This window comes from Marmota monax, unplaced genomic scaffold, assembly GCF_021218885.2.
Source record: "Marmota monax isolate L192 unplaced genomic scaffold, Marmota_monax_Labrador192_F-V1.1 WCK01_AAM20220418_F8-fsc00038, whole genome shotgun sequence".
Taxonomy (NCBI): domain Eukaryota; kingdom Metazoa; phylum Chordata; class Mammalia; order Rodentia; family Sciuridae; genus Marmota; species Marmota monax.
Window position 1 is genome coordinate 8,176,384 of NW_026692498.1, and position 20,882 is coordinate 8,197,265.

The window sequence follows — 20,882 nt, forward strand, 5'->3', positions numbered from 1 at the left end:
GTAGAGCCACCTCGGGGTGGGGCGACGCGACTGGGCCCCAAAGACTGCCAGGCGCTTATCTCTAGTATGGTAATTGGGAACCAAGGCTCGGCTGCCACTGGAATTCCCGCGCTCTGTAAACCATGCCGTGGCTCCCCAGAGAGGGGTCATTTGTTCCTATTTGGGTCAGTACTTTCGAGCAGCTACTGTGTGGCCGGCCTAAGGCCAGCTCTGCTTGGGGACCTGGCAGAGTGCTCAGGGCAGGGGCAGCGCAATCACTAGGGAACCAAGAAGCTTCGCATGGGGACCTGGCTCAGGGCTCTGTTCCAAAAGATTTATTGGCGCCCCTGTAGTCCAGGCCATTGCTTTGTGCTGGGTACACAGATGAACTTCTCCACAGCCTGGCTCGCAGAGGCTTCCAGAACCAGACAGGGGTCAGCCTCCTCTGGCAGGACAGTCAGGGAGGTCTGCCAGGAGGGGGTGGGCTGAAGTTGGAACTGTCATTGCAGAGAAGAGGATGAGGGGACCCAGGAAAGATGGGGTAGCAGTAGAGGCCAGGCTTCTGAGGGGCTCAGTAGCACACAGGGTAGTTTTGAGGACTCAGGACCCACATGGAGTGTTTGGGTAAGTGAAGGCCGGCCAGTGTGGGGGGGGGAGGGAGCAGGCTGACCACTGTGGGGCCAGGATGGGCATACAGGAGAACTGGCAGACTGGGGGACAGGACAAGGTCTGACAGCAGGAGGAGGGCCACTTAGGCAATAGTATCCACCCTGAGGAAGGGCCCAGGGCACAGGTCCCAGCCCTGGGGAGGCCCTACTTCGGCTGCCTGGTTTCTCTGGCCTCCCTACCCCATCTGTTTGCAGGAGGCTGCAGCAAAAACAAAGCAAAGAAAACACTCAATTGGCAGGAGATAAGCCCAGATAAGAGGCTGCCTTCCTCTGGAGGAGGGAGCAGCCAGCCCGGGAAGCGCCAGGAAGCTGGGAGAGGCCTTGAAGAGGTGCCAGCCTGGCCTTGCTTTGGAGCCCGCCGGGCCAGGCCCTCACGCCCTCACACCCTCGCTGTGGGGTCTTTGCTGCTCCTCCGTGGTCAGAGGTATGGAGCAGGTCTTCCAGGCTAGCCGAAGACAGTCTGCCACAGAGGGTCTGTGCCCTCCCTGCCTCCAGGTCAGGACATCTCCACTTAGTTGTGGCCTGGCACCACCTGGCTTCTGCTCAGGGCCTCAGTTTCTTCATCTGTAAAACAGGCAAAACATCTCCCTCACAGGGATGAGGGGGTCACATGTTGTCCCAGTCCCTACAATGTCTGGGACTGTCAGTTTCCCATCTCCAGGGGTCAGAGACAGGCCCCTGACTGGCTTACTTATGAAAGCCCAGTTCCACCAGGCTATCCACCACCACCCCCTCAACTGCCTGCGTGAGACCCCAGAGCCGCCCAGTAGAAGGTGGTGGGAGCTTGGATCATATCAGGCAATAGGAAGGGGGCAGGGAAGGCTTCCTGAAGGAGCCTGTACCTCTGAGAAGGGAGGACAGGGAGAGCCAGGACACAAGCCCAGGGGTCACAGGGCACAGAGGCAGGAAGGTCTGGGGGAAACCAGAGCCTCCTGTGGCATTGAGGAAGGTCACTGCAAAGCAGCCAAGTTCAAGCCCACCAGCTTTTGAGGGGGGCCTGACCTCGACCCCACGGACAACTATAGAAGAGGAAACCTGGGACCCAAGGGAAGTGCAGAGCTGGACTCCAGGCCCGGGGTCCAGGACCTGGAGTCCTCAACCACACCGCACACGGGCTCCCTGAAATCCACTTTTATTCATGTAAAAAAATCCCCAAAGCATAGAGATTGTGACCCCTGCTTCCCAGAGCTCCGTGTGGTCCCTGGGAAGTGAGGGAAGGACGCCCATCTGGGTGTGGGTGTCATGGGGGCAAGGCCCGGCCCAGCCCAGCCCCTTCCCTAGGACTGAGGTTAGGAAGGAGGGGCTGGGGGTTAACGGGGCCCCAGGAAGATGAAAGGAGTTAGTGTGGGGCACTTGCCCCAGGTTTAAAAAAATATAATTTCTAAAGATAAAAAGTTAAAAAAAAAAAAAAGCATTAGTGTCTTCACCTCCTGCCCTCTGCCCAGCGCCCACCCTGGCCCTGTGGCCACCTCTTGCCCGGCCAGGTCAGAGCTGCGTGTTCTCCTCCTGGCTCTCCGAGTCAACACCAGACAGGTGCCCACTGCTCCCGGGTGCATGGCCATTGCTGGCACAGGCCACCAGGGGCCCATCCCTTAGCCCCTCTGGTGTCTCTCCCAGCAGGCTCCGTCGGATCTCCTGAGGCAGCCTCGCCCGCTGCTCCTGACACTCCTGGGTCAGCTGGGCCAGCAGCTACAGGAAGATGGGTGTCACAGGGAGGCCAGGCCACCAAGCATCTGCCCACCAGCTTCCTTTAGGGCCTTACTTTGGGCTCTTCTTCTGCCAGTTGCTGTAGCACCTGCTGCTGCCCAGCCACTAGGCGGTCATGTCGCTGCTTCTGGGCCTCCTCCAGCTGTGAGGGTGGGCAAGGGCTCAGCTGAGGGACCCTGAGGGAGGTCAGGGTCCTGGGGCTCAGGCTGGGCATGACCTACAGGGGGCTCCAAAGCCACTGGGCACTGGTGCAGACAGTTGTCCCTGGATATGAAGCAGGCACCAGGGGGCTGTTGGGACCCTGGAGGAAGGTCCTATCAGCTTTTGGAGGGCAGCGTGCCACCAGGCCAGACACCAAGGAGATGGGCTTCTTTTTTCTTTTTTTTTTACCAGGGATCGAACCTAGAGACACTTAACCACTGAGCCACATCCCCAGACCTTTTTATTTTTTCATCTCAGTTGCTTGGAACCTCTCTAAGTTGCTGAGACTGGCTTTGAACTCCTGATCCTCCTGCCTCAGTCTCCTGAGGCCTGGGATAACATGCACTCCAGCACCACCGCGCCCCGCTAGGAGAGGGATTTCTGATGAATGAAGGATTAGGGCGAGGCTAGAGTGGCACTCACCCGACGGATGGAGTTGACGGACTCGGTGATGTGCCGACGGTTAATCTCCGTCAGTTCCCTGCGAGGAGGGAGGCGGGATGGACTCAGGGCCTGGGCACTGTGCTGCCTGCCCGGGCCCCCGACTCCTGGCCCCAGCACTCTTACACTTCTTTCTTATGTTTCTCTCTTGTCTTGGCCTCAGAGATGCTGTTGTGGCGCTTCCTGTCCAGGATCTTCTGCAGCTCCTTCTTCTCCCTGGAGAAGCCGGTAGCGGAAGGGGAAGGTCGGTGGCAGGGTCCTGGTCCGGTCCTCATCTGGGCCAGGAGTCCCTGCCACACCCACACGAGGTCTCCGCCTCACCTCTCGTTCATCTCCTTCAGCCTTTTGAACTGAGTTGTGTGCACATCCAGGACGATCTCCCTGAGCCGCTGCTGAGCCTGGGGACACAGCAGCCAATGGGTGCCACAGGCCAACGCCAGGTTAATCCAAGAGGCAGGCTCTCCCTGGCCACCACATGCCCCCTCACCTGTCTCAGGTGCTCTAGCCTCCGCTCAGCCTCTATGTCCGCCTGGGCCTCCCTCAGCTCCAGCAAGCTTTGCACCTGTCTGTTCTGGAACTCTCGATACCTCTTGGCCTCCTCCTCCTCCTTCACGTCCTCCACATCGGCGGCCCCACCCCTGTAGGGAGAACCTTCTGGGTGATGCTGAGTCCACCACACGGGAGGGCAGTGGGGACAGCGCTTGTGGTAGCAGCAACAGCAGACACCACCCAGGAGGAGAAGCCTGTGTGGCCAATACTCCTTAGAGGGACGTCAACAGAAATGTCAGCCCCAGGAGAAGGACTCTGGGGCTGCTGTGGGAAGCTTCGGGTCCCGTCATACACCACATACTCCTGTGGGGTCGGGGCCCCTCGCTCGGCACGCCCACCCACCATGGAAACCATGTGCACACAGGGCCCGACACTCCTGCCAGGGGGCACAGCTCGGGTGGCAGAGTCTGTGGGAGACTCATGGGACCAGTGGGTGCTGGCACCTGCTTTCAGCCCGGGCCTGGGCCAGAGCATCGAGCAGGCGGCGGGTGAGGGCCACGGCCTTGCGCTGATGCTTCTTGTGCAGCTCCCGCAGGTCCCGCTCCTGCCGGCTCCGGAGCTTCACCAGAGCCTTGTGGCCTCGGAGCTCCTCCAGCGGAGTGGGGGCCACCTCTGGGAACCAGAGTGCAAGTGGGCAGGGTGGTGGAGGGGCCGGGCTGGGCAGGTGCCCTTCAGGTGGCCCCGCACCCAAGGCGCTCCTCCCTACCTGAGAGGATGCTGGCAATGAGATCGTCCCGCTGCCCTGGAGAGGAGAGGCCGCTGTGAGAGGCTGCAGGAAGGGTGGGGGCCTCGCCCTCAGCTCACCCCCGGCCCGGGTTGCCCCTTACCTGGGCTGCTGAGGGAGGTGCTGGTGGGGGAGGTGGCAGGGCCCGGGGTCCAGCGAGGGGGAGTCTCCAGTGGGCTGGGTGTGGGGTTTGGGGATGGCTGGGCCCCTGGCTGCTGAGACTGGGTCTCCTGGCATGTCTCTGGGCCAGCCTGAGCCTGGGGGTGGAGGAAGAGGACACTGTTTCCAGAAAGGCTGTTCTCTCCAAGCCCTTCCATGCTCAGTCTCCAGGCCCCCCACCCTGCCAGCTCCCCAGCCCATCTGGCTGCTCAACTTCTGGTCTGTTTGCCGATGAGAATAAAGTGGATCAAGCAAACCCCTCCAAGCCCCTGTCCACCTAGGGCATAAGACTGGGAGGTGCCCAGCCCCTTGCCTGTGCTCAGGAACTCCCAGATGGTTCTGGAAAGGCCTGGCCCAGCTCCAAGAATCCTTGCTCTCTGGATCCCTCCACCCTGGCCCAGTCCCTCGCCCTCACTGCTCAGCTCCTGATTAAATCAACGAAGGAAATGACCGCAGAGCGGGCACCAGTCTCTCCTGCTAACAGCTCTGCCAAGGCCTAATTGCAGTCAATCTCTTCCCACCGCCGAAGGTCCCTAGGGAATGGCTCCGGGCATGCGGCTAAACCTCTGCACCCGACCCCTCCTCAGAGAAGCCACCGCCTCCTCCATGCTCACAGGCCCCATGTTCTTAAGGGCTCTGTGGCCTCAAAACTTCCCTGGTGAATTAGCCAGGAACCCTTTTTTTTTTTTGGACAGGTGTGATTTACCATTAAGCTATGTCCCCAGCCTTTTTTTTTGGGGGGGGGGGTGGGGACTGGGTCTCATGAGATTGCTGAGGCTGGCCTCAAACTTGTGATCCTCCTGCCTTAGCCTCCTGGGTCACTGAGAATGGGAGAAATTCTAGTCCAATCTGATTCAAAGGCCTCTCGGATGCTTCTGTCTCCTAAGATCCCACCACTGGGCATGGGGTGCTACTTTGTGGCCGAGCGCTTGCCCTGGGTTCCATCCCCAGCACCAGAAAAAAACACAGTGGAGAGCTGGGGGCTGCAGGGACCGCTCCAGCAGGGCCATGCCCAGAGGTCAGCCATAGCCAGCCCACCTGCACCCACACCCACAGCAACTGTGTGCATTGGTCCCAGGGTCAAGGGGAGCCTGAGCCCTGCCCACCTCCCAGCCTGCTCCCACCGCCAGCAGGCTCACCTCGCTCTCCCCAATGAGAGCGGCCAGCTGCTTGGCCCGCTGGTCCATCAGGCTGACATGCTTAATGGGGTTGATCAGAGCCTCTGCATAGTCTGGGGAGGCAGAAGGTGAGGCTCTCAGATGGTCACACCCTCCCCACCAGCTCTGGTCACAGCAGGGTAGGAACCTGCCCTCAGGGCTGTCGTCCCCACTCCACGCTGCCCCTCTGCCCCCAGCTCACCCTGGTGATCATCAGGGATGTAGTCAGAGGCCTCCGTGTAGATGAGCAGGGCTGGCAGGCACAGTGGCTGGTTGGCCTCGTTCCGCAGGCAGACGTAGTGGTACCCTGGGGGACAGAAGGGCGAGTCAGCGGGGCCTGGGCAGGTCCCCCACATACTGCCCCCGTCCTGCCCAAACCCGCCAAGGCTCACCTGAGCGGATGGCAGAGACAGGCAGAATCCGGTGCCCCACGAATCTGCCACCCTCCTCAAAGGCGGCAATGCGAAGGGACGCCAGCGTGGGCAGCACCACCTGAGGGACAGACTTGGCTGAGCCACGGGGCAGAGCCCGAGCCACGGGGCAACCACACCAGTCACTAAGGCCTGACGCCCAGAGCAGGTCCCGATACAAGCTGACCAACCTGACCGCACATCTCCATGGCCTGGCCCAATGGATGACTGGGCCCTCAGGGCCCTGAACCAAGAGTACAGGCAGACAGACCCCCTCAGGCCACCGCAGGACAGGCCAGGTCATCAACCGCCCAGAACTACAGTGAGCTCCAGTCCAGCATGGAGTCTGCCTGTCTCTGCCTTCCCCAGATCCTGTGAGAACGTGGAGATCGGGGGACTGAGCAGGGGTGGGTCCTGAGCAAGAGCTTCCCGCCTTGGGCAGGCTGTGGGACCTCCTGCTGGTCCTTGCTCTCAGTCTCACCTTTCTGTTTCTTTCTGTCACCAAGAGGTAGGCAGAAGGCCCAAGCCTGATTCTGGACATGCAGGGCCTGGGAGGTCTCAGGACCCCCTCCCCCAGGTTCCAACCCTCACTGGCCACCTGTGAGCCTGGTCCTGCTCCAGTGACAGAAATAACCCTAACCCTACCCTACCTACCCTAATCCCCCCTGAGAGCCAGGGTGGGTCAGGCTTGCTCACCTTGGGGAAGTCAAAGGGCTCCTCATCCCACACGGGGTTGAACGAGTTCCCCTGAGATGTCCTTGTGCGGTACTTGCGCCGTGTGTCAACGGGGAGACCAAACATATCCACCTCCACGTAGATGCCCACCTTCCTGTCAGAGAGGAACTGCCCCGAGATCACCTGGGGTGGGCGGGCCAAGAGGGTGAGGCGGTGGCTGAGCATCCTGCCCCTCAACACCCACGGCCCAAGCCCTCTGCTGCCCCACCTTGACCCGCAAGGCATTGGCCACAATGCCATCCACGATGACCTCAGTGAAGGGGTCAAAGGACTTGTCCGGCCGCCGCATGAACTCAGGCTTGAGCAGGTACCCGCTGCGCCCATTGTACTCAAATACACCTGCATTGAGCTGCATTGGCACATCTGGGTGACATGGACAGGGGTCAGTCAGCAGGCTGAATGAGGTCAGAGTCAGGCAGGACAATGGTCATTGGGGGTAAGTGAAGTCCAAGGGCCAGGGCCAGGGGTGGGATCAAATGGTATCACAGGGTCCAAATTCAGACAGAGTAAGCAGTCCTTTCAGGCAAGATGTGCCTGGCCCTGGGGCACCATGGTATAGGGTCAAGGCAGGGCAGGGCTCACCCAGGGTCTGAAAGTTGAGAGCGACGAGCTGGCAGCCCACGTTCCAGAAGAGCTGGGGCATGTAGTTGGAGGAGTCCACGCGGGTGCCCTTGGGGTAGATGCGGCTGAGCTGCTGCTTGTTGTATCTGAGGTTGGCGGTCAGGGATGCAGCAGGTACTGGTGCCCAACCCCCGTTGGCCTCCCCCTCCTGCCCTGAGCCTGCACTCCTGCAAGTCCCCCACCCAACCCTGGCGGAGGTGGGCTCATGCTACCCTTCTGGCCTCCACTGCTCAGCCTAGCCAGGCCCCCCAGATGGTCCAGACCCGCCCAGCCCAGGTGCTGCTGGGCCAGGACCCTGGGTGGGGCTTAGGCAGAGTAGCTGCGAGCATCACCCTGTCCCACCACGAGGCCCCGGAGGATACTCCACGAACTCCATGGGGCTCTTGGTCAGCTGCTCCATGGCCTTGGTCTCCACAAAGGAGGACATCTCGAAGCACTTGTTCCTTTCTGGGGGTTGGCAGAGGGAGGGTGTCAGGCCTGGCGGGGCCTGGTGGGAACAGCTCCTACCCACCACCAGCCCCACTCACTTCGAGCAGCCTCAAAGGACTTGAACTTGACAGGCTCGATGTAGTTGACCAGCGTCGACATCTCCTCAGTGGCATTGACCTCACTGCTGGCCGTGCCCTGCAAACCCCAAGCCCCAATCAACAGTGCAAGTCCCTCGCTTGCCTCCCAAGGAGGCGCTGACCCTGCCCCAACTGCTGCCTCGCAAGTAGCTTTCCCAAGGGCCATAATGCCCCCACCCCGGCCACGTCTTCTGACAGTCCAGGGCCTCTTCCAGGCCTGGGCACCATGCCTGGGATCCCTCTCCTCCACAACAGTCCCCCAATCCTTCTCTTCTCCTGACCCCCAGAAGCTGGAACCCCTCAGTTGAGCATATGAACCACCAATCTCCATTCCTAGGCACTTTCCAACACTACCTCGCAAACAGACAGCTCTGCCCGCACCACCCCCACTCTGGGCCCCTCTCCAATATGATCTCCCAAACAGCCAGACTGACTCTCTCACCTCCACTGCTCATGCTCCTCATGACACTTTCTCACCCTGAACTGGCCCCTCCTGAACTGAAGCCCAGCCCAGGGCTTTGCATGAACTGTTCCCACCTCCTGAGGTCTGCCCCCCCAACGCCGCCCCAGGTCAGACTCCCCTTCCCCACAATCCCACACCGACCGCATCTCACCCCTTCCTGGGGGATACTGGGAATGGGGATATGCTGCTCATTTTTGAGGGACATTTAGAATGGAACTCAGGGGCATTCTAACAGAGATATACTCCCAGTTCTTTTTATTTTCTATTTTGAGACAGGGCCTTGCTAAATTGCCCAGACTGCCTCAAATTTGTGATCCTCCTGCCTCAGCCTCTGAAGCTGCTGGGATTGCAGGCATGCACCACCATGCCTGGCTTATGAGAATAACTGTGCATGCACTGTTATTGTGCCTGAATGAAGAGCACACGTATGCACACACACTCACTAGGGTGTTCACACAGTCAGGAGTACCCTGCACCCACCAATACGCTGGCACATGGTGGGCACTTGGCAAATCTGAGAAGGGAATATGTATAACCTCCGCTCCCGTCCGCCTGTGGGCCTGACCTCATCTGTGGTGGGTTTTTTGGGGTCTGTAGATTCCTCCTCTTCTTCATCTTCCTCCTCATCCTCACGGTCAGCAGACCCCAGGACATCAGGGCCCCGGTTCGGGACCTCCTCACCCAGAGACTTCTGGGGCTCCAGGCTGGGCTTTTCCAGCCCCGTCTCCTCCCCGTTACTCAGGCCTGGGCAGCTGTCCGAGCTGGGGGACCCTGCAGAAGGCAAGGCCACAAGGGTCCAGAGGTCAAAGGGCAGAATCACACACTGATGCTCAGGAAACTCGAGGGCTGTGACCAGTGTGTGGCACTCTTAGGACAGTGTGACCTGGGGAAAGGGCAGGGGCAGGCTTCCATGGTATTAGAGCCAGAGGGGTCAGAGGTCAAGGTGAAGTCTGGAGTGTACAGAGCAGGAGATGGACAGGATGGGTGGGGGGTGGGAAGCCAGAGTCTGGGCACAACAGCCTTACAGCAGGGGAAAAGGTGACAAGGTGAGTGGCGGGTCAGGGTCAGGCAGAGCCAGACCCAGGGTGGGGCTCAGATGAAGAGGGACCCCAGTGACGACAGGCTAAAGGTTAACTGAATTTACACCCAACTGGGTGGGCAGAGTTGGGTGGTCATAGGACAGGGGCCAGGGGCCTGAGGGTCAGAGGTCAGAACTAAGAGCCCTAGCCTGGCTCTGTGGGGGCCAAGGCTGAGGGGTCAGGAGTTGGCTACAGCCAAATCCAGCTGGCCACAGTCAGATGTGCTGGGGTCAGTGAGGGTCCCAAGCCAGTGGACCTCGGTGCAGGCTGGTCACCAGGAGGTTGGACGGGGCCAGGCTCAGTGGCATGCGAGGAAGGGCTCGGGGGTCTAGGGTACCATGAGGGTTCAGAAGGAGGAGGTTAGGGTCAGGCAGGGTCAAGGCTGAGCCAGCGTACCGAGCTGGGGGGACGAGGGCTCAGTGGTGGCAGAGCTCTCGCTCAGGGCGGAGTTGCTCTGCTCTAGGGGCCGCTTGCGCGCGGCGCTGTCAGGGACGCTGGTGCTGGGCCGGTGCCTCTTCTTGTTCTTCACCAGGATGCGGCCCATCAGGTCCTGGGGGCTGGGCAGGGGCACGCCCGGCGCCAGCTGGAGGGGGTGGATAGGTCAGGGTCTGCTGAGGCACCCTCCCCACCCCGCACCCCGCCTCAGCTCCAGCCGCCATACCGGGTACTTGTCCAGAGGGTCAATGAGCAGCGCGTCCCCAAAGATGGAGCGGCAGTACTCGGCCATCTTGGCCTGCTGCTTGGCCCTGTTGGCAAGGTCAGAGGTCAGAGGTGCCTTGGGGAGCTTCAGCAAGGCAGGTCAGAGGTCACCAGAGCACAGTGGGAGGGCCGTCTCTGGGTCCACCAGGGGTCCCCATCAGAGGTCTCCATGTTAGAGATTCCCGGGGGTCCTGGGTCAGGGGCCCACTCACGAGTCCACGTGGTTCTCAAAGGACAGGATGACGGGGTAGGGGGAGGTCTTGAAGGCGGTTTCAGCGATGGCCTCTAGCACATCCCGCAGCGGCACCTCGGTGGTCATGGTGAAACCGTGGGTGATGAAGGGCTCCTCCTCGGGAGGCCGCCCCTTCCACACGTCCAGCTCCACACAGCGGCAGCCCCACAGCAGCGCCTGGCGGTACATCTCCACCGACGAGGTTCCGGCCAGCTGTCCCGCTGGGGGGTGAGGCCGTGTCACTCAGCTGCCTGCCAGTCTGGCTCCTCATCACCCCACTCCACACTGAGCCAGCTGTGCCAGGGACACAGAGGCTCCCGGAGCAGCATGGTCCAGCCCTGGGACACTCTGCAGAGCCCCTGCTCATTTCACTGTGGAGCCAACAGCACCTCCTGCACCCCTGCCCCTGGCGCCCACCCAAGTGGCAGAGCAGGCATCCACCAGTGCTTGTGGCCAGGTTGGTCCCCATTCAAGGGCTCACCCCCTCTGAGATGAACCCCCAGCCCTCACACGCCCCACCAGCCATTCCCAAACGACCCTGGCTCCCCAGAGCCTCCTCCCCGCAGCCCCACCTCCTGCCTAGGGGACCGCAGGCCCCTCCCTGCCTGCAGCCCAGTCTCCACAGAGCACCTGGCCTCAGCCTTCTGACAGCACACCACTCACATCCCCTCCCGCCGCCGCCTGCCTCCAAAACCCTCCCCAGCCCCTCACCCCGCCCCTGCCCCAGCCCACACCCTCCCCTCCCTGGCCTCCTTTCTGGCTTCTTCTTTCTCTGGCAGTGCTGGGGACAGAAGCCAGGGCCCCCTCGCATGCAAGCGCCCTGACACCAAGCTCCACCAGCCCCCTCCTCTTCTTAACCACCTAGTGGTCTCCAGCCCCAGGCCTCCGCAGAGGCTGTTCCTCACAGCTGGGCGGCCTCAGCCCCTCCCCGGGAAGCTTCCTGTCCTCAAGTGGGGCAGAGGGCTGTCTGTTCTCTTCCTTCCACCCGGGCAAATGAGTTGAAAGAACTGCACTTCAAGGAGGGAGGAGGTGCAGGGCGGAGGGTGGAGGGCGGGGGGCCGGGAGCCCCACTCCCTGCGCCCTGCTCCTGGCTGCCTGCTCCCTGCTCCCAGCTCCCTGCTTGGGCTCCCACTCCCCACTGCTTGCAGCTGGCTGCCTGCTCCCTGCTCCGGCCGCTCACCTGTGAGGTATCTCACCTGTGAGGTACGTGTTGTGTGAGGAGTTGATGAAGTAGGAGCTCAGTGGTTGGGTCATGTCCGCGCTTAGGTCCAGGGCTTCTAGTGGCAAGATGCCATTCTCCTCCCCTCCCAGGTAGCGGCTGAAGCCTTCCATGGACATCTGGTCTGGGGGTGGGGGCGGGGGCAGGTCAGCAGGGCCCTCGCCCTCCACCACCACCGTCCCCTGCCTCTCGCCACTCACCAGAGGCCACTCACCACGCTCCAGGAACTGCTGGTTAGGCTCATACTTCTCGATGAGCAGCCGGGCCTGGGAAGGACGCAGGGGAGGGTACAGTACTTCATTGAGTCTCGGGTCCCTCTGCTTCTGGTTGATGAAGTCCATGAGCTGCTCCAGCGTCAGGTATGGCTTGCCCTTGGCACCTCTGGAGAGGGCGGGCAGAAGCCGGATTGGGCTGGAGTTGCAACAACACCCCCACACCAGGCCCTCACCCTGGGAGAGGGAGTTGGAAGGCCTGCGCCTGGCTCAAGTACCCACAGACTGGATCACTGGGCAAGTGGCCGACCCCTTTGGACCCCATCCACGCTCCCGACCGCTCAGTGCCATCCAGGCAGAGGATGAGCTAGCACTGGCATTTTTAAGGCACTGGGAGCTGCTCTGTATCCAGCTCACTACCTGTACTTCCAGAGCCTGGAGCTAATCTCGGCCCACAACACACCTGGGCCATTTGGTTCTCATCTGCAGAGTGGATGAGATGAAACCAACCCTGGCAAAGGCTTGTCACTCAGCTACCCGTAACAGCTATGGACACTGAGATTCTGAGCACTGTGAGGCGCTCGCAGGTTGCCCCCCTCACCCTGGACGCTGAGGCCTAGTCCACCAGCACCCCCCTCTCCTCACTGGGCTAGGGGCACACTATGCAGAGGCCAGACATGGGAGCTCAGGGGTGGGGAGAAGGGTCCAGCCCCGCTCACATCTCCAGCAGGATCTTGTCAATGTCCGGCCGCAGACACAACTTATTCAGAAATCGCTCGAAGATTTCCAAGGAAAACTCATCCGGCCGGATGGACTCACTCTGGGGGCAAGCAGTGTGAGGTGAGAGCCCAGGGGCAGCTAGCTCCAAAGCAGTGGGGACCCAAGCAACACCCCGCCCGCACCTGCCCCCACTCCACATACCCGGTTGAAATTGAGGCCACAGGATTCCAGTGCTGTCTCCACCCGCTTCTTGTCTGCAGAGAACATCTTCAGGATGCTGATGCAGATGGGAGGGTTCAGGGTCAGTGGGGGGCAAAGGTCACCAAGGTCAGGACAGGAGAGATGCTGAGGGGTAAGGGGTGCTCACTTCTTGACAGGGATCCGCCCATCCTGGTTCACCTGCAGCTTCAGCTTCGTGTATCTGGGGAAGTAGGGGCAGGGGTCACACCCTGTGAAAGGCCATCGGAATCCCCGATGTCCCCCAGGGCAGCCGGAGCTCACGCTTTCCGCAGGAAGGTGTTCCGGGAGGCGTTTTGAGCCAGGATATTCATAGCCAGCTTGAACAGCTCCTCCGACCAGACCTGGGGGGTTGGCATTCAGTGGGAGTGGGAGGAGGTGAGCAGCAGGGACAGAGAGGCGGGCCCAGCCCCAGTCCACGCCCAGAGCGGGATCTGATGCACAGATCAGAAAACAGTGCAGAATGCAGCAGCGACCCTAAGTGACAAGCAACTCAGCGAATGAGCAGGGTCTCCCGGGGGCTTCCTGGGCCCCAGCCCACCTTGACTGTGTCATCCTGTACGGCCATGAAGTTCAAGAATGTGGTGTTTACTGGGTCTGGGCCGGCCACCACCGTCATCAGCTTCTCCTCCAGCCGAGCATCAGGACCCCCAAAGCCCAACACTTCCCGGATCTTGGGGTCCTGAGTAATGAGAGCTGAGGGTGAGAAGGGCAATCCCATTCCCCTAGGCCTCCTGCCCTCGGTCCTGGGCCCTGGTACTCACCTTGGGTAGGCGGGCATAACGGCCTGTCCGCGTGTCCCTGATGGAACTGATATCCAGTGTGTCCACCTCCTGGGGAAACCAGATGCCAGGGTGGGTCTGAGGAGATGCAGGACAAGAGAGCAGGGGCCCCCAAGCTCCCCACCCAGGCTGGGGACTGGCCACCAGCAGCAGCCCCAGTCTCAGCCCCGACCCCTAGCACTTCCTGTGTGGATGGCTGTTTGCGAGGGGTCAGCCAGCAGCTGGTCCCAGCCCCCAGGCAGACCTGCAGGTCATGCAGGGCTGGGGTCTCCACAGAGACCTAGGCCTGCATGAGCCGGAACAGCATCTGCCCTCACCATGTTGGGTCCTGTCCAGTATAAGAAGAAGCCATTGGGGTCCACCCGCAGGGTCACCAGGTTACGACTGGAGGCTTCCTAGGCACAGCACAGAACAACAGGGGTCAGGGAGTAAGGTCTGAGGGAGCTGTCCACCCGGCTTTCTGCCAGTGAGCTAAGATTAGGAAACCTTGAAGCCCTCAGGTCCGCGGCTGCTAAAGCCCCTAAAACAAAGCCAAGGTCCTCAGTGTGACAGACAGTGTTTTGGCTCCCGTGCCCCTCCCAGCCTCGCTTCCCTTCCCTAAGACCCAGTCACATGGGCCACTAGCTGCCCTTTCCTCCTCGCCCAGCGCCCAGCTCCTGCCTCATCGTTCCTTCTTTCTCTACCCATGGGATCCCACCCACTTGCTGGGAGGCCTCTCCGACCCCGCCCTGGGACTGGCTTCCCCAGAAGGCCACAGCTCCAGGACAGGGGGCCTTGTCCCCCAGTTGAATCTACTATGAAATGTTGATGGGAGGAGAGCTGGGGACTCAGCAGTCTGACCCTGTGGCTCCCCTGCATCCCTTGGGGACCCACGATGCCTGGCCTGCCACCCCTCACTGTGTCTCAAAGTCCAGCATGTGCCACCGTGTACCTTACAGGAAATCCTCACAGCCTTCAGATTTGTCCCCTTCTTACAAAAACACGAGTCCCCCCTGCAGGACAAGCCAGGGGACATGGAAGAGCGAGTGCATCAGTCCCATTTTCTGAGGAGGACCCAGTCCCTGGCACACTACCAGCGCCACCTCATGTGACTCAGGACCAGCAGCCAGAGGGGTGTCATCAAGGGCTTAGAATCAGCCAGGGTGGAGGGGCCAGGTGGCCATAGGAAAAAGTCCTCTGCAGCTAGAGGATTCCCACCCCCCTGAACTGCAGTCTGACGGACAATCCCCTCAGAGAAGACATGGTGGCCCACATTCTGGCTGCTCCACTGGGTGCACACAATGACTCCAAGCCCACTCAGCCCCTGACCACCCTATGAGGACATACTGTTGTCATCCCCATTTTACACATGAGGAAATTGAGGCACAGGGAGGCTAAGGCTTTGCTCAAGGTCACAAAGAGGAGCCAGGATTTGCCGGCAGTGAAGTTCCAGGGCCCATTGACCTGGGAAGCTGGATTCCAAGTCCCCTGCTCCCAGCTCCTAACCATAGCCACAACCCACAGTGGGGCCTGGCTAGTCCTCTAATGTCCAGACCTCTGTTTCCCCTTCTGTATAATGGGAATTGCACCAGCCCCACCCATTGCAGGCTTTGATGAAAAAGGACAGCAGCTGATCTGGGGACACAGGGACAGAGGCCCCCAAATCTTTGGGATGTGTGGTCCTTTCATCCCAGTGTGGTAACACCCAGGTCAACCTCTCTTGGGAATTCCCAACACTGCCCTGGGGCTGTGGACTCCCAGTAGTGTGAGGAGAGGGGAGTACTGCTCCAAGGGCCTCTCTGGGACCCTCCCCAGGAGTCTGGCGTTTAGACATGCCCCAGGTCCCCTACTCTCCAGCTCCAAGCCCTGTCAGCAACCCCACCGCACCCCCAGGGCCCTCTCCCTGTTCCCACTTCCTTATTTGGGTTTATCACACTGGAAGGAAAAGAAGAAACTTTTCCCTTCAGGCTGGCCTAGGGGGAGGGGGGTCTCCCAGGCCAAGGGGGAGACCAGGCACCCCGACACCAGCACACCTGCCGCTCAGGCCACGCCCCCAATCCTCCCCTCGCCCCAGCTCCCACGCCTTCCCGCCCCACCCAGCCGGAAAGGAGCCCAGCGTCTTCCAGGCCTGTGGCCTCACTGGGAAGAACAGCGAGGAAGCTCTCTTGGCCGCCCGTGGAGGCCTTGGGGAAGGAGGGGCCCAAGGGGCAGAGGAGGGGGCACTATGAAAACTGTAGGCGGGGCGCAGAACCCCGATGGGGAGCCGCAGGTGGGGGCCTGGACATCTGGAAAGCACCAGGGGCAGGAATACTGAAAGGGGGGCCGGAATTTATTGGGGTTCAAAGTCCCAAGACTAAGGAGTGGGGAGTAAAGTTCCCAGGGTGGAGGAACTTAGGGGGCAAATTCTCCACCAGGGGGTGACTTGATGCTCCCACCTGACCAGGGAGCTGGGCTGGGATCCAGAAGCAGGGCGAAGGGGTGCTAGCAGAGGGTGAAGAAGTGATGAATGAAGAGGCTTACTCAGGCCACCGCACCGGGAAGCGGGAAGTCCCAGGGGTACGCACCCAGGACAGGATGCCCTGAGCCGGCCCGGGAGTCCAGGGCCGTGCAGGGGTCTGGGGACCAGGCCAGGATAGGGGAACCAGAATTAGTCTGGCAGGAAGGGGTGGGAAGGGCGAATGAAAGCGGGGCGGGATTTATTGGGGTTCAAAGTCTCCGCGCCAAGGAGAAGAGACAATTTACCAGACCCAAGGGACAGGGTTGGGGGGACAAAGTCTTCAATATCGGGACGCCTGGGGACTCAAGTTTCCGGAGTCCGGACAGGCTGGGAGAGAAGGCGAAGTGGTCAGGCGAAGCTGACTGAGGGTCCCCGGCATCTGCCTGAGCCTGAGTGAAGGAGTCCCCGGATCTGGGCTGAGCAGGGGACCGCTGCACTTACCTCGTCCCATTTGATGAACTTACTCCCGCGCCGCAAGGTCTCCACCACGGTGGGCGGCTCCAGCTGTAGCGCGTGGACGCCGGGCCTGGCGCCCGCCATGGCCGAACCAGGGGCGGCTCGGAGACCCACGGAGCACCGACGGGGACCGACGGCGCAGCTGCTCCCTCCGCGCGCTCCCGCGCGGCCCGCTCCAGCCCCGCGGCGTCAGCGACCGCCTGCCCGCCAGCCTGTCCCGGACGGACCAGAGACTCGGCGCCCGGGCCCCGCCCCCGGCCCGCCCCGCCCCGCCCCGGCGCGTCGCCCCCTCCCACCCGGTGCGTCCGGGCCCGCCCGCCCCGCGTCGGCTCCCCCTGGCGGCGGGGGCGGCGACTGCAGCCAGAGGTGGATGGGGCTTACTGCACCAGTGTCGGGCTTTGTAAGACTCATTTTTCGGGTGCCATGCGGGGACTGGAGGACGATTGGGTCCTCGGAGCTGTTGGGGGTTCAGCTAGCGGGCCTGGGTGTAGAAGACGTCTACCAGGGTCAGCCTGCCTGGGGTTCCCAGAGGAGGGGGCAGGCGGCTGCACTTAGCTGAGTGCAGGAAAAGCCACTACACACACACACACACACACACACACACACGTGCCCGTACGTCGCCTTATCCCCTTCTGCTGCAGGCGGTCCCTCTCCCTGGGAGCACTTAGCTAGCTAATGGGCCTCCCGCCGGCAGGCGCCCCTCCCCCCTCCCTAGCCCTGGGAGACCAGGCGCCTGACACCTCCTTCAAGGACCTAAGCATCCCGGCCTTCCAGAGCGAGCCCTGGAACAGTCCCTTCCTGTGCTGCCGACCCTAAGATTGCAGTCTGCCTCTGTGGGCCTCTTTGCTGAAAACTGAAGGTTTGCCTAGAGGGCCAGAGCCTCCTGGGTGTCCCCAAGAAGGAGGTTGCAGAGGGGCTCTGCAGTGCCTGGCCCGCAGCAGGTGCCCTGAAATCTGTGTTCCAGTGATGGGAGGAGGGGTTAATCGCGCATGGGCACTGGGATGGGTGGGGGCTGCAGCCCCTCCCGCAGGGCTTGGTTGGGGGGGCTCCTGCCTCAGGGCCCCTGTGGGAGCCCCCCCAATATAGAGGCGGCAGCAGCAGCAGCAGCAGGTTTAAAGTAGAACTCATCCAGAGGGGCCAGCCAAGTCACCTAGAAACCCAGAAAGCAATTGAGCTGGTTCTCCTGGAGGAGGGGTCAGCCAGGGAGGAGCTGCCCTGCAGGCCCCTTTGCCCCAGGCTCTCAGATCCTCCGGGGAGCTCTAACCAGCACTGGCCTTCTTCCAAATCCCCATCTTGTTGGCCGTCAACCTAGTGAATCTCCTTGTCTTTGGCTTTGGTTCTGTGGGGTGTGATTATTTTCACCACATGAGGCCCAGAGAGGGAAAGGGACTTGCCCAAGGTCACACAGCTTTGTAGGAGGATATCAGCCCTCTGATTTCCTGTCCCCACTCCCTGCCCTTGAGGAGACAAAGGGAGACAACCAGTGATCTTACTCTTCTCTCATCAGAGCTGCAAAGCATACTTCTCCCAGACCCAGTGCCCACCAGACCTCACTGGGAGAACAAAGCCAAGCAGGGTGGAGGCTGGCCTCTGCTCCACAGGCCTGAGTTCACATCCAGTGCTTTCTAGCAGCAGAACCCAGTTTCACTGTTCAGAAGCTAAGGGTTGTTGGAAGCTGAAGTAAGCAAAGGTGGGAGATGCCCCACCCCCTAAGGTAGTTTGGCAGGAGAAGAGGGAAGGCTGTAGGGATCTAGGGACCAGTGCAAGGAAAGGGCATGGGTCAGTTCCAGGACAGGGCTAGCAGGGATGGAGTCAGGGACCCAGCTGAGGCGTAGGCCTTAGGCAGGGATACTTCATAGAAGCAGCACACAGCAGCTCCTTGGAAAACAGAATGGGAGCCTGCTTGCAGGGCCTGGGCCTCTTCTCCACCCACCCCTGTCTCCTGAGACCAAGGCAGCCCCCCCATTAGAAGGCTCCTTCCTCCTCTGACACTTTCTTCCAGCATTGGTAATGGTAATGGGGTTTCTCGGCAAGCAGTAACGGTGGAAAGAAGGCAGTCCTTCCGGCCTCTACCCTCGATTAAGGGAGCGGGCTTGGCCCTCAGGACCCTCCCCAGGGCCTCTGCTTTGGAAAGGGACCATGGGCAGCCTTAGCTGCACTCTGGTGGGAGGGGGCCAGAACCTTGGGAGGGGTGGGGCTGCGGTCTGAGGCTAGAAGGAACAGGAGCAGGAGCACACCCCAGTCCCAGGAGGGCTCTGTCAGAGGAGCAATGGCCAGATCGGCACAGGAACACTGAGCTCTGGGCTCCAGCACAAGAAGGTGAGGGTGGTCAGCCTCCAGGAGGAGGCTCGGAACAGGTAAGTGACTTGCCCCTGGCCAGGATCTGAACCTAGTCCTCCACATCCAAACCCAGGCAGTGCAGGGCAGCCTGGCTTCCAAAAGGCGCAGGTCAGCATGCCCATTCTGTTCTCTGGGTGGGTAGCCATGGGAAGGGACTGGACAGACGGGGAAGTCAACCCGAGGAATCTGGGTGTGTTCTCAGGGTGGTACAGATGATGACCAGAAGGAAAGGCAGAGAGGGTGTGCTGGAGAGAACCCTTAAAGGGGGATCCAACATTTGAACTTGACTGGAAACCTTTACACCAACCCTGTGGGGAAGAGGGACAAGACCAGTATTCATAATCAGCAACTTGGGAACACTGAGATCTGTAGGCACTACTCCCACAATAGCTGTTGGGTACTAAAATCCATTCAAGTATGTCCCCTCTCTAATCCAGGAGCACCATAAATTCTGAATCAATACTGGGGTTCAGAAAGCTGGCCTGCTCTGATGGGGTGAGGTGGGGCATGGTGGGGAATTTGGACTTGGCTGCAGGCCTGCAGCCAGAGGCCAGGCTCTAGATGGGTGGGTCCTGCTTAATCTGCAAGAGCAAGGGTCAGCCTTGCTCCTGCAGGCTGGCTGAAGGAGGCTAAGGCCAGGGCATGAGCTAGGGATCGAGGTTCCCTCACTCTACCCTTCCCTTGGACTAAGCCCCACCCCCCTTGCCTCAACCAGAGACCCCACCTGTGTCTTCTCTTTGTCTCTTTTCCCAATTACAGAGTAAAGGATGAACTTGAAGTCCTGGGTTCAAGATTGGCTCAGCAACTGCTGTGTGGCCTTGAGCCAATCCCAGCCCTCTCTAAACCCTACCTGTGTAGAGGGCTCTATCCTGCATGGGAAGAAAAGGTGTCTGTGAGGGGTTGGGACTTACTGCATCTGGGATCCTGAGACCCTGTGTGGAACTGGTAAGCCGGCTGACTGGGGACTGTAGGAGTGGGAGGCACACAGCTCAAAATCTCAGCTCCCCCTCTATCTAGCTGTGTGATTTCATTAGCCTCTAGTATCAAAATTGAACTTGCCTGGGCTGGGGTTGTGGCTCAGCTGTAGAGCGCTCACCTAGCACATTCGAGGCCCTGGGTTCAAGCCTCAGCACCACATTAAAAATAAATAAATAAAATAAGGACGATATTTTAAAAAATTGAACTTGCCACACTCCTATTTAATATTCACAACCTTCTGAGGAAGTCACACATTCTTTTTAAAATTTTTTTTTAGATGTTGATGGACCTTTATTTTATTCATTCATTTATACACGGTGCTGAGAATCAAACCCAGTGCCTCACACATACTAGGCAAGCACTGCACCACTGAGCCACAACTCCAGCCCAGGTCACTCATTCTTTAACTCAGTTATTTGTTCACCCAACAGTGTGGAGCTGCCTGCTAAGCGTCTGATAATTCTAGGGACTGGGGTTCTGCAGGAACCAGGTAATTTTCTAATACAGTGGGTTTGCAGAGAAGCAGACTCTATCCGGGGCATCAGCAACAAGGCCAGCACACCTCTCCACCCCGCAATCTAGAAGTGGGAGACAATGAACGAACGAATGAATGAGTCAGTTTGAAGATACAGAGAATCAAACACTGACGGAACGGGATGCTCAGCCTGCTTAAGAGAGGTGTGAGGGACAGAGGAGCTACCCTCACGGTAGAACCACTGGGTGAGGGTCCCAATAAACGCTCCTTAGGGGTCAGCTGTTATTATTACCTGTATTATTTTGAGTCCTGGCTCCCCCATGTGCCAGTTCTAGGCTCTGGAGTTTCCTCCTTTGTAAGCGCTCAGGTTGCGGGGCAGGGAGGGCGGCGGCTAGCCCTAGGAGGGCGCCCCAGACAAGTTTGCGCCTCCCGGCCGGGCTGCGCCCCGGGGGCGGGACGGCCTCTAGGGGCCGACGGCGAACTACATTTCCCACAATCCCGGTCCGCCGCCATCTCGGCCGGTGGGCGGTGGCTGCGTTGGGTCGGGCCCTTCTAGCCCGAGGGCCGGCTCTGTCCACCCCAACCAGAGCCGCCTCC

At 60.3% G+C, this 20,882-nt stretch overlaps 1 protein-coding gene and 1 long non-coding RNA gene across 5 annotated transcripts; one reads left to right on the forward strand and one right to left on the reverse strand.

The window, feature by feature from the left end:
• Positions 1 to 292: 292 nt before the first annotated feature.
• Plcb3 (phospholipase C beta 3) lies at positions 293 to 16,691 on the reverse strand. Of its 3 annotated transcripts, XM_046445383.2 has the most exons (32): positions 16,478 to 16,691; positions 13,878 to 13,955; positions 13,543 to 13,611; positions 13,320 to 13,460; positions 13,043 to 13,122; positions 12,909 to 12,962; positions 12,743 to 12,818; positions 12,541 to 12,641; positions 11,824 to 11,990; positions 11,587 to 11,733; positions 10,371 to 10,611; positions 10,121 to 10,205; positions 9,856 to 10,042; positions 8,946 to 9,151; positions 7,879 to 7,975; positions 7,714 to 7,798; positions 7,313 to 7,437; positions 6,939 to 7,093; positions 6,692 to 6,853; positions 5,978 to 6,077; positions 5,788 to 5,892; positions 5,568 to 5,659; positions 4,373 to 4,526; positions 4,252 to 4,287; positions 3,989 to 4,157; positions 3,484 to 3,634; positions 3,318 to 3,394; positions 3,123 to 3,212; positions 2,979 to 3,036; positions 2,410 to 2,496; positions 2,117 to 2,336; positions 293 to 1,211 (listed from the first exon to the last, which is right to left on the reverse strand). In XM_046445383.2, exons 1-31 carry the CDS (start codon positions 16,574 to 16,576, stop codon positions 2,133 to 2,135), a joined length of 3,678 nt encoding a protein of 1,225 aa, XP_046301339.1. In that variant the 5' UTR covers positions 16,577 to 16,691; the 3' UTR covers positions 293 to 1,211; positions 2,117 to 2,132. The 3 variants fall into 3 exon arrangements, with proteins under 3 accessions (XP_046301339.1, XP_058435513.1, XP_046301340.1); XM_058579530.1 differs by lacking the exon at positions 293 to 1,211 and having other exon boundaries at positions 1,764 to 2,336; XM_046445384.2 differs by lacking the exons at positions 293 to 1,211; positions 16,478 to 16,691 and adding an exon at positions 14,492 to 14,754 and having other exon boundaries at positions 1,764 to 2,336.
• A 151-nt stretch (positions 16,692 to 16,842) lies between these two features.
• Positions 16,843 to 20,576, forward strand: LOC131424200 (uncharacterized). 2 transcript variants are annotated; one of them, XR_009226866.1, is made up of 3 exons: positions 19,376 to 19,777; positions 20,242 to 20,300; positions 20,393 to 20,576. It is a non-coding gene; the product is annotated as an uncharacterized LOC131424200 (long non-coding RNA). The 2 variants fall into 2 exon arrangements; XR_009226865.1 differs by having other exon boundaries at positions 16,843 to 19,777; positions 20,242 to 20,576.
• The last annotated feature ends 306 nt before the right edge of the window (positions 20,577 to 20,882 follow it).

What these genes read in the sequence shown, in the direction of transcription:
- Plcb3 (XM_046445383.2), bottom strand. Translation starts at nt 16,576, where the DNA reads ATGGCGGGCGCCAGGCCCGGCGTCCACGCGCTACAGCTGGAGCCGCCC. An exon ending in AGTTCATCAAATGGGACGAG is followed by an intron (nt 13,956 to 16,477) that starts GTAAGTGCAGCG and finishes TGCTGTGCCTAG; the next exon opens with GAAGCCTCCAGTCGTAACCT. An exon ending in ACTGGACAGGACCCAACATG is followed by an intron (nt 13,612 to 13,877) that starts GTGAGGGCAGAT and finishes TGGTTTCCCCAG; the next exon opens with GAGGTGGACACACTGGATAT.